Below are 14,710 nucleotides of genomic sequence, written 5' to 3'. Positions count from 1 at the left end.
TTTCAATTAATGACTTCCACATTTAATGGTGCATTTTATAAGTTATTGAAATATTAAAATAATTAGAAATGTATTTTCAATTTTATTAAAGGGCCACATATATTCATATCTTTGGATCTACAGCGACTTCCATCTTAGTCGGTTCATGTGAGAAAAGACGAGGAGCAGTTCTGGGTCATGAGAGGCATATTCTGTTTATTGATGCTCAGGTGAACAGAGACTGTAGAAGAAATAAGTTAGCACTCCATGAACATGAAACAAGGGCACAGAATCAGGAGAAAACACGCAGCCCGGTATGGACTCTGGAATATCATCTCTTTATACAAACTGGGACAACTGGTCCGCTTGTGACCATGGAAGTAAACAGTCGGACCAAAGTTAGTCCTTCTTCCGAGGGAATGACGCCTTCCCCAGCTCGTACAGAGTATATCCGACTCCTGCAGAGAGATCAGTAGGATGGAACGTCAGTCATGCAGCAAAACAGAACATCAGGAGGTTAAACTTCCTGCCAGATGAGATCAGAGCATTTTTCTCACCCAGGACGGTGAGTGCCATGGTGGCGCGGTACAGCAGGGCATCAGTGCTGCCTCCCTTTAGGTGAACGGGCATCCCATTATCCTCCTACAACATGAGCACACAGTTTCAGGACCGGGAAAACAGATCAAATCCCAACATGACAGGTTCCAAAAGAAACATCCCGTTGAGTATATTCATCATAATCAGGTTATATATTCCAACATTACCTCAGAAACCAGGAGAGTGGAGCTTAATGTCTGTTTCAGATCATCTCCAGGAGTCAGGACAAGTGAACCATTGATCTCCAGAAAACATAAATGGAACAGGGACAAACTTGTGCAGACACAAACCCATTTCCCTTGTTTCCAAACTGAAAAACAGCTAAAGGTTCATCCCATTTTTCCTTCCTCCTAGGCCGGTAATTCCAATAAAGAATCACACCAACCGGACAAAGGTGGAGACCTTGGCGGCCCGATCCCCGGATGCTTAGGCTGGCTCTAGGGACGTGGAATGTCACCTCGCTGGGGAGGAAGGAGCCTGAGCTTGTGCGGGAGGTCGAGAGATATCGACTAGAAATAGTCGGGCTCACCTCCACGCACAGCTCTGGAACCCATCTCCTTGAGAGGGGTTGGACTCTCTTCTACTCTGGAGTGGCCCACGGGGAGAGGCGGCGGGCTGGTGTGGGTTTGCTTGTTGCCCCCCAGCTCAGCCGTCTAGTGTTGGGGTTTACCCCAGTGGATGAGAGGGTTGTATCCCTGCACCTTCGGGTTGGGGAGAGGTCTCTGACTATCATTTCAGCCAACGGGCCGAGTGGTAGTGCAGAGTACCCGGCCTTCTTGGCGTCCCTGTCGGGGGTGCTGGATAGTGCCCCTCCCTGGGACTCCATTATCCTGCTGGGGGACTTCAACGCCCACGTGGGAAACAACAGTAACACCTGGAGAGGCGTGATCGGGAGGAATGGCCTCCCCGATCTGAATCCGAGTGGTGTTTTGTTATTGGACTTCTGTGCTAGTCACGGATTGTCCATAACGAACACCATGTTCAAACATAAGGGTGTCCCATCAGTGCACTTGGCACCAGGACACCCTAGGCAGGAGGTCGATGATCGACTTTGTTGTCGTATCATCAGACCTTCGGCCGCATGTTTTGGACACTCGGGTGAAAAGAGGGGCTGAGCTGTCCACTGATCATCACCTGGTGGTGAGTTGGATCCGCTAGAAGAGGAGAAAGCCGGACAGACTTGGCAGGCCCAAGCGCATAATGAGGGCCCGCTGGGAACGTCTGGCGGAGCCCTTGGCCAGGGATGTATTCAACTCCCACCTCCAGGAGAGCTTTGACCAGCTCCCGGGGGATGTTGGAGACATAGAGTCCGAGTGGACCATGTTCTCTGCATCTATTGTCGATGCTGCTGCCCGTAGCTGCGGCCGTAAGGTCTGCGGTGCCTGTCGTGGCGGCAATCCCAGAACCCGGTGGTGGACACCGGCAGTAAGGGATGCTGTTAAGCTGAAGAAGGAGTCCTATCGGCTGTGGTTGGCTTGTGGGACTCCTGAGGCGGCTGACGGGTACCGTGAGGCCAAGCGTGCTGCGGCCCGGGCTGTGGCAGAGGCAAAAACTCGGACCTGGGAGGAGTTCGGTGAGGCCATGGAGAATGAGTACCGGTTGGCCTCGAAGCGATTCTGGCAAACCGTCCGGCGCCTCAGGAGGGGGAAGCAGTGCTTCACCAACACTGTTTATAGTGGGGGCAGGGAGCTGCTGACCTCGACTGAGGACATTATCGGGCGGTGGAAGGAGTACTTCGAGAATCTCCTCAATCCTGCCATCACGCATTCCGTGGTGGAAACAGAGGCTGGGGACTTGGGGTTGGACTCTTTCATCACCCAGGCTGAAGTCACCGAGGTGGTTAAAAAGCTCCGTGGTGGCAAGGCTTCGGGGGTGGATGAGATCCACCCTGAGTACCTCAAGTCTCTGGATGTTGTAGGGCTGTCATGGTTGACACGCCTCTTCAACATTGCGTGGCGGTCGGGGACAGTGCCTCTGGACTGGCAGACTGGGGTGGTGGTCCCCCTTCATAAGAAGGGTGACCGGAGGGTGTGTTCCAACTACAGGGGGATCACACTCCTCAGCCTCCGTGGTAAGGCCTACGCCAGGGTATTGGAGAGGAGAGTCCGACCGTTAGTCGAACCTCGGCTTCAGGAGGAGCAGTGTGGTTTTCGTCCCGGCCGTGGAACACTGGACCAGCTCTATACCCTCTACAGGGTTCTCGAGGGTTCATGGGAGTTTGTCAACCGGTCCACATGTGTTTTGTGGACCTGGAGAAGGCATTCGACTGTGTCCCTCGTGATGCCCTGTGGGGGGTGCTCCAGGAGTATGGAATCGGGGGCCCTTTATTAGGGGCCATCCGGTCTCTGTACGAGCGGAGCAGGAGTTTGGTCCGCATTGCCGGCACTAAGTCGGACCTGTTCCCAGTGCATGTTGGACTCCGGCAGTTCTGCCCTTTGTCACCGGTCCTGTTCATAACTTTTATGGACAGGATTTCTAGGCGCAGCCAAGGGTCGGGGGGGGTCTGGTTTGGGGACCAGAGGATTTTGTCTCTTCTTTTTGCAGATGACGTGGTCCTGCTGGCCCCCTCTAGCCTAGACCTACAGCATGCGCTGTGGCGGTTCGCAGCCGAGTGTGAAGCGGCTGGGATGAAGATCAGCTCCTCCAAGTCCGAGGCCATGGTACTCGACCGGAAAAGGGTGGCTTGTCCTCTTCAGGTTGGAGGGGAGTTCCTGCCTCAAGTGGAGGAGTTCAAGTATCTCGGGGTCTTGTTCACGAGTGAAGGAAGAATGGAGCGGGAGATCGACAGACGGATCGGTGCGGCTGCCACAGTAATGGGGGCGCTGTGCCGGTCCGTTGTGGTGAAGAGAGAGCTGAGCCGAAAAGCAAAGCTCTCGATTTACCGGTTGGTCTACGTTCCTACCCTCACCTAAGACCATGAACTTTGGGTCATGACCTAAAGTACGAGATCCCGGATACAAGCGGCTGAAATGAGCTTCCTCCGTAGGGTGGCCGGGCACTCCCTTAGAGATAGGGTGAGGAGCTCGGCCATCCGGGAGGAGCTCGGAGTAGAGCCGCTGATCCTCCACATCGAGAGGAGCCAGTTGAGGTGGTTCGGGCATCTATATCGGATGCCTCCTGGACGCCTTCCTCGGGAGGTGTTCCAGGCACGTCCCACCGGGAGGAGGCCCCGGGGACGGCCCAGGACACGCTGGAGGGACTATGTCTCTCGGCTGGCCTGGGAACGCCTTGGGCTCCCCCTGGAGGAACTGGAGGAGGTGTCTGGAGAGAGGGACGTCTGGGCGTCTCTGCTGAGTCTGCTGCCCCCGCGACCCGGTCCCGGATAAGCGGAAGACGACGAGTACGAGAATCACACCAACCTACTGCACCAACGCTGATACTCGACTCAAACCAGATGATTTCAACTCCATCAAATGGAGTTTCAGCATGTCACTGAACCTCAGTGTCTTACCTGTGGACCCGGTATCGAGTTCCTTAACATTTTTTAAATGCCAGACTTTGTGCTTTCTGTCCGTTTTTAGCAAATGTTAGAAGTATAAATACAAAAGTTTCCATGAATATCAGATATTTCTCCTGTGCAGATAAAGGGATACAGTCTGAGAAAACTAATATTTCCAGACCTGGAAGATCCTTAAATTAGCACGGTTCCTGCTGGGATATCTTAGCAGAACATGCATTGTAAGTGCCAGAAGAAAAGTTCTCCAGGTAATGTTTGGACAACAGTGGATCATCTTCTGAGTTAAGGAAGATTTTTCTTTAAACATTCAGAGCTCAGTGTCTCCATTTCACAGAGACTCAACTGATGCAAGTCTTTATTCCAACATCCATCGGTTCCTGCTATCAAATCAGCTCAGAGCTCAGTTTAATCAGATTGATTCAGGACCTTCAGACCTCTCAGGTCTCACTGAGCTGAAGCTCCTGAGTGTATGAGCAGCGGACAGAAGCACTGAGGACACCAGGCCATACATACCACTAAATTCTAGAAGAATTGGACCTTCATATCAGGATTTGCAGGTGAAATCCTGATGTGAAGGTCCAGCTGTTTAAACCCAGGATCAGTTACATTTATCTTCTGCCTTTTATTCAGTATTTTATTTGTTTTTAATATTATTTTATTGATTATTTCTGCATTTCTCATCTTGGAAGAACTTTAGTTAACACTTGAAATGACCTCCTACATAGATTTGACCTAAGCTGGTTCAGGTTCTAAAAACAACCAATACAATTTAGTCCTTTATTATAATTAATGATCCACAACCTGCAGGTAGCTGCATGGATGTACAGCATCAAGATCATATGGCTGTGGCTTGGTAAAAGCTCCAGTTACAGACCTGCAGCACTTTTCATATTTCTTGTCTTCACACAAAGAGGCTCCATGATTGGTCCTGGTGGCTAAATGATCCTCAAACAAAAAAGGAAATCAATCAGAGTCCAAAGACAACCTCTGAAAGACCAGGAGAACTGCTGATCAGCAACACCTTAACAGATCACAGTGTTTGGATGGGAACAGACAGCAGGATCAGGATTTAAAAACATGGTTGACATCACCTAAAAAGATTCTACAAGAAAAAACAATTACAGTTGCTGGACTGATGAAGATTAGATCAATATGAACGGTGTTGAATGTCCTGTGATAAATAGGAGTTTGACCTTTATTCAGCCAATGACCCTAACTTCCTGACTTCAGAACCAGCGTGACATCGCATGTGTATGAAGGTGGATCTGAATGTATTAACGTGGATTTTGGATTATTTCTGTGGTGCGGTGTCATTTTATTCACCTGGAACATCTTCTGTTTCTGGGGAACTTTGTTGTCCACCTGCCTGCGGGCAGAGCTGCAGATGCCCCGCCGCGCCATCTGCTGGACAGCCTGGGAAACAGCGCCAGAAACCGGTCAAACTCATTCACAGAATTACATACTGATTAAAATGGGACTAAAGTTAACTCAGACCGAGTTTAGGATCAGAACCAGAAACATCTGGGGGCTGAGAGCGGATTCGTTTAAAGAGAAACCCCGTCCGGAAGCACCATGACCCCGGCTAACTATCTGAAGATAAAACCAGTCGCTGAGTTAAACTGGTTTAACTGAACTAATCAGATTCATATTCGAGCTTTCAGCATTAACAGTCAGAACATTAATAATCTGGATAATCTACTCACAATCATGTGTCTGAACATCTTTATGGAGCCGTCTGTCGGCGGGATTCTAAGCACAAGGACACCGGAACTCTGCTTCTTCTTCGCTCAGATAATTGCCGTACTCTGAGAACTCTGCTGCCCCCTGCAGGAGATTCCGCAAACTACACGTTCTGTTCTGATCTCAGTCACAAAATGAGGGATTCCTGTGTATTAATGTTCTAACTATTGAAAAGTGTGCTTATGAAGTGACCTGAATGTTTTTGCATTTAATAGCTATTTAAATGTTAAGTTTTAAATCAAAGCTTTTAGGTTCACCGGGAATACACAGATGCAACTCTATAAATTAGAATAATCTTTAAAAAGTGTTTTTTTTTATCATTTAGACGATTTTTGGTCAAGATTCAGTTTCTCCAAAAATTAGGATAAAAGCTGCAAATCTTACATAGACTTTTGAAAAATGACAACAAATTTCCTACAGTAGATAGGCATCACGTAGTCATTTTTTAAGACCATCATTTTATTTCTTTTAGGTTTCAAAATTAAGAAAAACTAAACTTCTGCAAAAAGAAGGTGGATACATTTTCTTCTATGGGCTGTTGATATTTGTGGAAAATGATTTGTAGAAGATGATTCTGCAGTCGTGGGGTGGATCAGAGATGGACAAGAAGCTGAGTACAGGAAGGTGGTGGACCGCTTTGTGTCATGGTGTGGAAACAATCATCTTATCTTGAACATGAATAACCAGGGACTTAAAAAAGCTCAATAAGCTGATAAAAAAGGCTGGTTCTGTTCTGGGGACTCCTCTGGAACCTCTGGAGATCATTGTGGAAAGAAGGATTCTTCATAAAATGAAGAACATTATGGAGAACCCTGAGAATCCTCTTCATCAGACTGTCCTACAACAACAGAGTGTCTTCAGTCAGAGGCTTATTCAGATCTGCTGTAAGACGGAGCTCTACAGGAGATCCTTCCTGCCCACAGCCATCAGCATCTACAACGGCTCTTTGAAGAAACCTTCATAATATGAGCTATAACAACATTTAATTTCCCTTTGGGATTAATAAAGTATTTTTGAATTGAATTGAAATGTTCTTCCTACCCAGATGTCCATGCAGTCCTGCACCGTTATTCCCCAGCAGGTTTTGATTAATTTCTTCAACAATTTAGATGGTTTAAAGCTTTCGTCTTTACATTTTCGCAGTAAATTATTTTTGCTGTTTGATATTTAAATGCACAGAATTTTAGTCACATTTCAGGTTTCCCAACCAGCCTCAGTGCAGCCAGTTCAGACCAATAGACTTTGGGCTTGAATGAACTGGTTTACTTCAGTTCCAGACCCGATAGTTCAGGAGTTCATCTGAATTCAGTCTGAGCTGCAGAGACAAGGTGTTAAAACAGGATCTGCTGGGCTGGATGAAGGTCAATTCTGAGCCTAACCAGGAACCCTGGGTCCACCTTAAACCAACCCTCTAAACACACCAGTCCACCAATAAGACGGACGGACGGATTTCCTGGAGTTTTCTTGACTGGTTGTGTTACCAGGCTGCAAGGATAATTTCCCTGCAGGGACAATAATAAAGCTCTACTGATACGGAACATGGATAACGGATATTTTCCAAACAGGAAGTGAAGAGCAGTCATAGTTGTGTAAAAATGAAGAATTTATTCATTTAAAGCAACAATATTATCAAAAACAAACATGTCATCAGTGCAGATTCTTGTCTTTACACAAATGAAATAAAAGAAGCGTTTTAGTTCAACATGCAGCAGGAGTCCAATTAAACGTGCATCACTGTTCTGTCATGCTGTCATTTCCATTCACACCAAGAACAGTGTTTTATCAGAACCTCCAGATACTGGCTGCACATCCCATAAACTCTGCAATAAACAATCAGCTCAGCTCTCCGTGAAAGGTTGCTTCAAAAGTGCTTTAAAACTGTCAGCAAACAACGTTAGGGACCAAACGAGGCACAAAGACCAGCGGTTCAAGCAGCTCCGCAATCACATGCAGCAACATAACACTCAGATCCACTGCAGGAACCAGAACCAGAACCCACACTCTGTTTAGTTGCTTCATTTTGAAACTGACTGGAACCGTTCTCTGGAGGCTGAGAGGATAAATCTATATTAATAATTACTGTTAGATTTCTAATCTTAGGGTTGTTTTTAGCACTGTCAGAGTTGGTTCTGATGTTCAGCCACTCGTCTTCCTCCTGTAGAGAGCTGCTCGGGTGCAGAACAGGTCCAAAATCAAACTCTGTAATGCAGTAAAAGCTGCAGTTACTCACATGGACTGAGCCTAAACACACCGGGTTCTCCTCTTTTTGGGACCAACTGTTCTTCAGCTGAGAGGAAAGGAATAGATGAGCAATGTTCTGACTCATATGTCAGGGTTCTGCACTCCTGATCCAGTCTTAATTTCTTTCCACGTCCGTTCCTGTGATCCAGACTTCCTAGAAATTCTTCAGTGGTTGGGATAACCACTTGTTAAAAAACAATTCCTGTGAACATGGACAGGTACCAGACTGAAGCCCACAGAAAACCTCTGAAAGACCTTGAGAAAGTCTGGAAAACCGCTGATTTTAAACGATTACAGGAAGGAGCTTTGATGATGTACTGGTGCAAGAAAACCACACGAACCAGAAATGGACCACGTACCGATTGGAAAAAATACTTCTAATTCAGCTGCTCCAGGTTAAAAAGGTGACTGTCTGAAGCCTGAAGAGATCAGATGTTGCTGACTGGGTCAAACCTGAGGTCCAGTAGAGGTTCCTCTGTCTAGAAGATCATTTGATGAAGACTGAAGATGTTTCTCCCTATCCTTCTCTCCGATCACTTCCTGTTTTTTAATTCAAAATTAATTTAAAAACAACTATAGAAAGAAAAACTACCAGAATTCCAAGGAAAATGTAGAGAGATGAGAAGTGGACCGGGATTTTCCAACAGAACCGTTAAACCTGACCAAACCTGTAACTAATCGCTGGGAAAATGATGTTTCTGGCCTCTGTGCTTCTCTGAAGAACAATGGAAGATCTCACTTCTATGCATCTGATTGCTTGGCTTTCTCCTCTAGCTCTATTGGGGAGGTCCACATGAGATGATTATTATTGTTCCTTCATTTAACCAGGAGGTCCCATGGAGATCTGAAAGGAGCTGTGTGGTTTCTGGAAACGAACAGGTCGCTCCTCCTCGGTGTTGCTGCTTCAGTTTATCGTTATAAAACTAGGAGACGTCCCACTCGGCCTGAAAAACTTCCAGCTCAACAGCAGGAATCTGCGTTCATGTTTGCAAACAACATTCGGATCCGATTCCCTCTCTCAGCAGGAGGGGAGGAAGCTTCAGAACGGCAGAAAACATCAGCCCAACCAAACCTTATCCTGTTTGTTTCACAGCACTTAATCTCTGAAACACCAAAACAGTTTAACTTGAAGCAAATGTGTCCCTGTGACAGATTTTAAATGTCCGGTTCACCTGCAGTAAAAATAAAAACCTGTGATTTTCAGCAATAAAACCGTTAATTCAGTCACAGCGGTTACCCTCTATAACAAGCAAAATCACTCCAGACTGAAAGAAAGGCTGTAACTTACTGACTGTTCTGAAACAGACGTCCGGGTTCACTCAGAGGACACATGAACACCACATCCAGACAGCATTCACTAGCGCCGTCTCCACACACAGCTGCAGGTGTACTGAGGATTTATTTCAATCTGTTAGTCAGACATTAAAATAACACTGGAAGGGATTTTAATGAGGTGTCAAAAGGTAGCTGCTGTAAAACAAACTGAGATTCTGCATAAATGACTGGGTTGGACTGCTAGACCCGTTCTACAAGCTAAAGGTTACAGAAACTTTGAGCTGCAACGGGAATCTAAAGTTGGGAATATTTAGCCAATCAGACATGCTGCCTGCCTCCAGTCCGAAGGTTTAGGGTAATTCACTGCCTCCCTACCAGGGTCGTTTTCTGGGCTACATCTCAGCTCTGGTAATCTGATGTGGACCTGGTTCCTGCAATCAAAGCGAAGCACCCAGAAAACTACAAAGGTTTGGAGAGCAGAAACTTTACTTCCGAGACCCAACTGGATGTTTTGCTCTAAGACTGTAGATCTCATCAGGTTATTTTTCATTTTTGGCTCCATCTCACTTTGGCATCTCATTAGGAATCCTATAAAGCGGGTCAGATTCTGAACCTCACAGGTGTTTCACAGCTGCTCTCTGCAGCAGAGCGAAGCTGCAGTCCAGCCTGGAGTCTGGTCCATCTTTCAGTGAGAGATGTCGGCGCCGTTGTTGCGGTTGCCGTATTTGTGGTGGATGATGAAGAGGACGATGCCCAGCAGGAAGCAGACAGAACCCACAGTGATGTAGGCGATGCCCAGGAATGGGTTCTTGCCTCCCATCCAGGAGATGGTACTCAGGATCATCCGCTTCCTGCCCTCGAAGCTCCGGACTGGATAATCTGGGATCGACTCGTTAAAGACAAAAACTGCTCTTGAGGTTAAGAGTTCCAGACTTTAAATCAGCATCAACCTTTGCTTTTCTTTTTATTCTGACGCCTCCACCTGGCTGCACTGAATTTGATTTGATAAAAACCAAGCAAGTGCCAGATTAACAGGAAAACTTTAAAACTGAGAAGAAGCTGGACACCAGCTGACCCACATTCCCTTTCAGGATACTGTAAACCACTTCCAGGGTGTAGTTTCCTCGGGGCAGAGTGGGAAGCATGTTGTTTCGCCGCTGGATGATCCGGTACAGCTTGCGGAACGTCGGCAGGGCGGCAGTTCTCATCCACACGATGAAGTCCTCGTTGATGAAGCCATTGTTGTCCGGATCAGCGTCCAGCTCATACACGGGCCGGCGCCAGTTCACGGGCTTTGTTGTCCCTGAAGGGGAAGGAAATTTCACCATTCGGAGGACAGTTATTGAGGTTTCTTACTGGTGTAGGACCAGTTTTTTACATTTCTGTCTCAGATGTAAAAGGTTTTATTACATCCTCCAGTTTTCATCTAAACTTTAGGAATCTCTTCTAGTTTTGGATGCAAACAGTCTAATGTAAGGCTACCAGTTTCCAGTCTGTTTAAATGTGACTTTAAACTTGGAACCAGCCTGGAGAACCAAATGATACCTTGAAAAACAGCAGTAAGGTTCATGTTCTCTACTCCAGGATTCCTGAACTTCACATGCTTATCTGTCCACCAGGCGATTCCTGTTGCCGTCAGTGGAATCTGGATCTTTGTGCCGTTTGGGTCGTTGTAAAACAGCTCCAGCGTGTCTGCAAACAAGATGAAATTAATTCAGTAGTCTTTCCCACTCGATGTTTCCAGTTCCTGTCTGAACACCACAAGCCGTTCTGGCCTAGAGGAGTCCAGCCAAGAAGAGCTCCAGCAGGGCTGCTGTCCTGTTCCTCCAGCAAACATCTCAGCTGCTGGTCAGTTTCTCACCGTTAAACATGCTGTTTGCGATGGCTCCACAGGGTGCGATGGGCTTGTTGTCGTGCTTCGCATACGGCTCACACTCCTTACTGGGTTCCTGTGATGGATGAGGATAAAAACCGAGAGATAAACAGCACCACCTGTTAAATGAACAACCTCAATATTTGCTGTTTGCAGCTGTTAACACGATCTCCAGCATCCTAATCTTGCAAACAAATCTTACCTCTAGGGACTTCTCATTTCCATTCAGCTGGCTGTCATCTCTGGACTTGACGTACCGCCGGTGGTTCTGGTAGAAGTTGGAGAGTCCATAATACATGAAGACGTTGCTCTGTGTATTTAAGAGAGAAACCTGATGGTTTCCTTACCCAGGTGCAGTCAGGATACTTTAATTTGAATGGATCTTACTTCATACGACTGGTCCAGCTGGAAGGGAATGGAACAGGTGCAAGGCTTGGTGCTGTTCCAGCTGAAGCTCTTGGAGCAGTTGAAGCACGGACTGGACATGTCAACTCCTGTGTAATCAATCTGGTCGGCACAAATGAACTCACGTCAAATCCTGGCCTTACAGAGAACACATGCATACAGTCTCCTCATTTTCTGATGATGTCTTGATACTCTGCATCATGGAACCGGTATGATTTTCTGTTGTTATTGAAAGAAACTTTATTACCATCATGCCTAAAAAATATAGAAAATAAAATCTCCTTTTCAGCCAAAGAAGGGCTTTAATGTATATCTTAATTTTCATTATTTTAAAGAAAGAGTTAATACATGACTTGTGTCAGAACAATAACAGGTGTATTAAATACCCAAAATAAAATGTCACTATTTCTAAATAGAGTTAGGTTCTTATGGAAGCAAATTGTTACCATATTTCAAATGAAAAAACATTTCCAGAAATACTTTTTCATTTTAAGAATGTGGCTGCATTATTTGACCCATAAATAAAATTAGTAATCAATCATCCTATTAGCATTTTCTTCTTCATGACTGCACATTTTATTCCATAATCAAAAAGAAAACAAAGCAGACATTGCTTTTTCATTTTCGTGGTCTGTCCGTAAAGTCCTGCCCAGAACTAGAAAACGAAAAAACATTCCGAGCTGCGGGCGCAGAAGAGTGACGTCAGCAGCCGCTCTTCCTCAGCTCCCTGCTGACCGAACTACCCATCTTGTTCGCTAGGGGGCGCTGTGCACGTCTGCAGTGCATTACATTGCAAACGTGCCGAGAAATTGGTTGAATTGCAGCAGGACCGAGCTCAATTTGTGGCAGTGGCAGGAAGAACTGGTAGTTCTGGTGGCAGGAAGAACTGGTAGTTCTGGTGGCAGGAAGAACTGGTAGTTCTGGTGGCAGGAAGAACTGGTAGTTCTGGTGGCAGGAAGAACTGGTAGTTCTGGTGGCAGGAAGAACTGGTAGTTCTGGTGGCAGGAAGAACTGGTAGTTCTGGTGGCAGGAAGAACTGGTAGTTCTGGTGGCAGGAAGAACTGGTAGTTCTGGTGGCAGGAAGAACTGGTAGTTCTGGTGGCAGGAAGAACTGGTAGTTCTGGTGGCAGGAAGAACTGGTAGTTCTGGTGGTAGGAAGAACTGGTAGTTCTGGTGGCAGGAAGAACTGGTAGTTCTGGTGGCAGGAAGAACTGGTAGTTCTGGTGGCAGGAAGAACTGGTAGTTCTGGTGGTAGGAAGAACTGGTAGTTCTGGTGGTAGGAAGAACTGGTAGTTCTGGTGGCAGGAAGAACTGGTAGTTCTGGTGGCAGGAAGAACTGGTAGTTCTGGTGGCAGGAAGAACTGGTAGTTCTGGTGGTAGGAAGAACTGGTAGTTCTGGTGGCAGGAAGAACTGGTAGTTCTGGTGGCAGGAAGAACTGGTAGTTCTGGTGGCAGGAAGAACTGGTAGTTCTGGTGGCAGGAAGAACTGGTAGTTCTGGTGGCAGGAAGAACTGGTAGTTCTGGTGGCAGGAAGAACTGGTAGTTCTGGTGGCAGGAAGAACTGGTAGTTCCGGTGGCAGTTCCGGTGGCAGTTCCGGTGGCAGCTCCGGTGGCAGTTCCGGTGGCAGTTCCGGTGGTAGTTCCGGTGGCAGTTCCGGTGGCAGCTCCGGTGGCAGCTCCGGTGGCAGCTCCGGTGGCAGCTCCGGTGGCAGGCTGTGGCGGAACTGCCACAAACTGCTCGGTCAGCGGGGAGCTGAGGAAGAGCAGCTGCTGACGTCACTCTTCTGCGCCCGCAGCTCGGAATGTTTTTTCGTTTTCTAGTTCTGGGCAGGACTTTACGGACAGACCACGAAAATGAAAAAGCAATGTCTGCTTTGTTTTCTTTTTGATTATGGAATAAAATGTGAAGTCATGAAGAAGAAAATGCTAATAGGATGATTGATTACTAATTTTATTTATGAGTCAAACAATGCAGCCACATTCTTAAAATGAAAAAGTATTTCTGAAAATACTTTTTCATTTGAAATATGGTAACAATTTGCTTCCATAGGTTGGAGTGTTTAGCGTGTGTTTTTATTTTATTTCTATTTAGCCAAATCGTCCATAAAAACACAGCATAATAGGAACTTGTTGAAGCCATAAAAGCAAGAGCAGGTTTTGAAATAAATGTTTAAATCATTGTAATAAGGTGGTGCTTTAAAAAACCAGAATGAATTGTCCCTAAAATGGATTCTGATGAGAATTTGGTTGAAGGATTTAAAAAAATTGGGCTGCTTGATGTTAATTATTAATTTTTATTCTTGCCGAATCATCCAGACGGAACCAGTCTTCACAGTAGATGTTCAGGTCAGTGCAGTAAGAGCTGTTTTAACACGCCCGATAGAAATGTGACTAAAATACCAGATTTCTCAATAGAGTTTGGTTGGAGAGTCCAGAGGCCGCAGCGGACTAGAATGGTGTCATTAGACTGATTAACTGGTGTTTCTCTAATAAACATGGCTACCTCGAACTCCTTGATGTTGTTGGACGTCACGTAGAGGCCGATGCCGATGGGGATGAAGATGAGGCCGATGATGAAGAAGGCTGGCAGGACTGTCCCTGCGGTCAGGATGGGCTGCCAAGCCGGGAGTCTCTGCTGCTTGAAAGCGGTGTTTTCAGGCTTCTTGGAGCGCAGAGAGCCGCCGCCGGCCGCAGCTCCGGATCCCGACACGCTGATGTGTCCGTCTTCGTCTTTGTAGCTGGAGGCCATCATTGTCAGGTCCGGTATCTTCCTCCGGTGAGCGGCTTTAAAAATAATCGCTGACCGTTAAACTGTCATTAGTTCCGATTTAAAGCATTTTTCTAAAAATCACAACAGCTGTCCGCGTCCTCTTCCTTCCGCTTTAGGGTTGGTGCTGCCCCCTTCTGTCCACATAAAGGTAGTGTTTGTTTTTGTCTGGCTGTTCTTGGGGAGACGATCAATTTAGAATAAAAAAAATAAATAACACAAAATTATAATAAATAGAATGATAAAATAGAATAAAGTAAGTTTCTTCCAAGCAAGAAGGCAAACAGATCATTCTAAGGCTCATCCATCCACTGTCTGGGAGCAGGAGCCTACATCCAGCAGTCATTGGATGAGAGCTTGGGGACACACAACCATG

At 46.4% G+C, this 14,710-nt stretch overlaps 2 protein-coding genes across 3 annotated transcripts; both read right to left on the bottom strand.

Moving 5' to 3' along the window:
- Positions 1 to 175: 175 nt before the first annotated feature.
- On the bottom strand, positions 176 to 5,894 carry LOC124882136 (cytochrome c oxidase subunit 7A2, mitochondrial). Of its 2 annotated transcripts, none has more exons than XM_047388336.1 (4): positions 5,737 to 5,894; positions 5,357 to 5,446; positions 537 to 621; positions 176 to 437 (listed from the first exon to the last, which is right to left on the bottom strand). In XM_047388336.1, the coding sequence occupies exons 1-4, from the start codon at positions 5,752 to 5,754 to the stop codon at positions 379 to 381; spliced, it is 252 nt and encodes an 83-aa protein (XP_047244292.1). In that variant the 5' UTR covers positions 5,755 to 5,894; the 3' UTR covers positions 176 to 378. The 2 variants fall into 2 exon arrangements, with proteins under 2 accessions (XP_047244292.1, XP_047244291.1); XM_047388335.1 differs by lacking the exon at positions 5,737 to 5,894 and adding an exon at positions 5,528 to 5,584.
- A 1,464-nt stretch (positions 5,895 to 7,358) lies between these two features.
- Positions 7,359 to 14,479, bottom strand: LOC124882297 (cell cycle control protein 50A-like). Its single transcript, XM_047388603.1, has 7 exons — positions 14,071 to 14,479; positions 11,550 to 11,669; positions 11,365 to 11,472; positions 11,151 to 11,238; positions 10,835 to 10,981; positions 10,386 to 10,592; positions 7,359 to 10,168 (listed from the first exon to the last, which is right to left on the bottom strand). Exons 1-7 carry the CDS (start codon positions 14,317 to 14,319, stop codon positions 9,975 to 9,977), a joined length of 1,113 nt encoding a protein of 370 aa, XP_047244559.1. The 5' UTR covers positions 14,320 to 14,479; the 3' UTR covers positions 7,359 to 9,974.
- Positions 14,480 to 14,710: the final 231 nt, after the last annotated feature.

Source organism: Girardinichthys multiradiatus, chromosome 15 (genome assembly GCF_021462225.1).
Source record: "Girardinichthys multiradiatus isolate DD_20200921_A chromosome 15, DD_fGirMul_XY1, whole genome shotgun sequence".
NCBI lineage: Eukaryota > Metazoa > Chordata > Actinopteri > Cyprinodontiformes > Goodeidae > Girardinichthys > Girardinichthys multiradiatus.
Note: the sequence above shows the minus strand (reverse complement) of the source record. Positions and strands in the feature narration are given on the sequence as shown.

What these genes read in the sequence shown, in the direction of transcription:
- LOC124882136 (XM_047388335.1), bottom strand. Translation starts at nt 5,554, where the DNA reads ATGTTTCTGGTTCTGATCCTAAACTCG. An exon ending in TGGTTCTGATCCTAAACTCG is followed by an intron (nt 5,447 to 5,527) that starts GTCTGAGTTAAC and finishes GCTGTTTCCCAG; the next exon opens with GCTGTCCAGCAGATGGCGCG. An exon ending in AGAAACAGAAGATGTTCCAG is followed by an intron (nt 622 to 5,356) that starts GTGAATAAAATG and finishes CTCATGTTGTAG; the next exon opens with GAGGATAATGGGATGCCCGT.
- LOC124882297 (XM_047388603.1), bottom strand. Translation starts at nt 14,319, where the DNA reads ATGATGGCCTCCAGCTACAAAGACGAAGACGGACACATCAGCGTGTCG. An exon ending in ACAACATCAAGGAGTTCGAG is followed by an intron (nt 11,670 to 14,070) that starts GTAGCCATGTTT and finishes TGTGCCGACCAG; the next exon opens with ATTGATTACACAGGAGTTGA. An exon ending in CCTTACTGCTGTTTTTCAAG is followed by an intron (nt 10,593 to 10,834) that starts GTATCATTTGGT and finishes CTTCCCCTTCAG; the next exon opens with GGACAACAAAGCCCGTGAAC.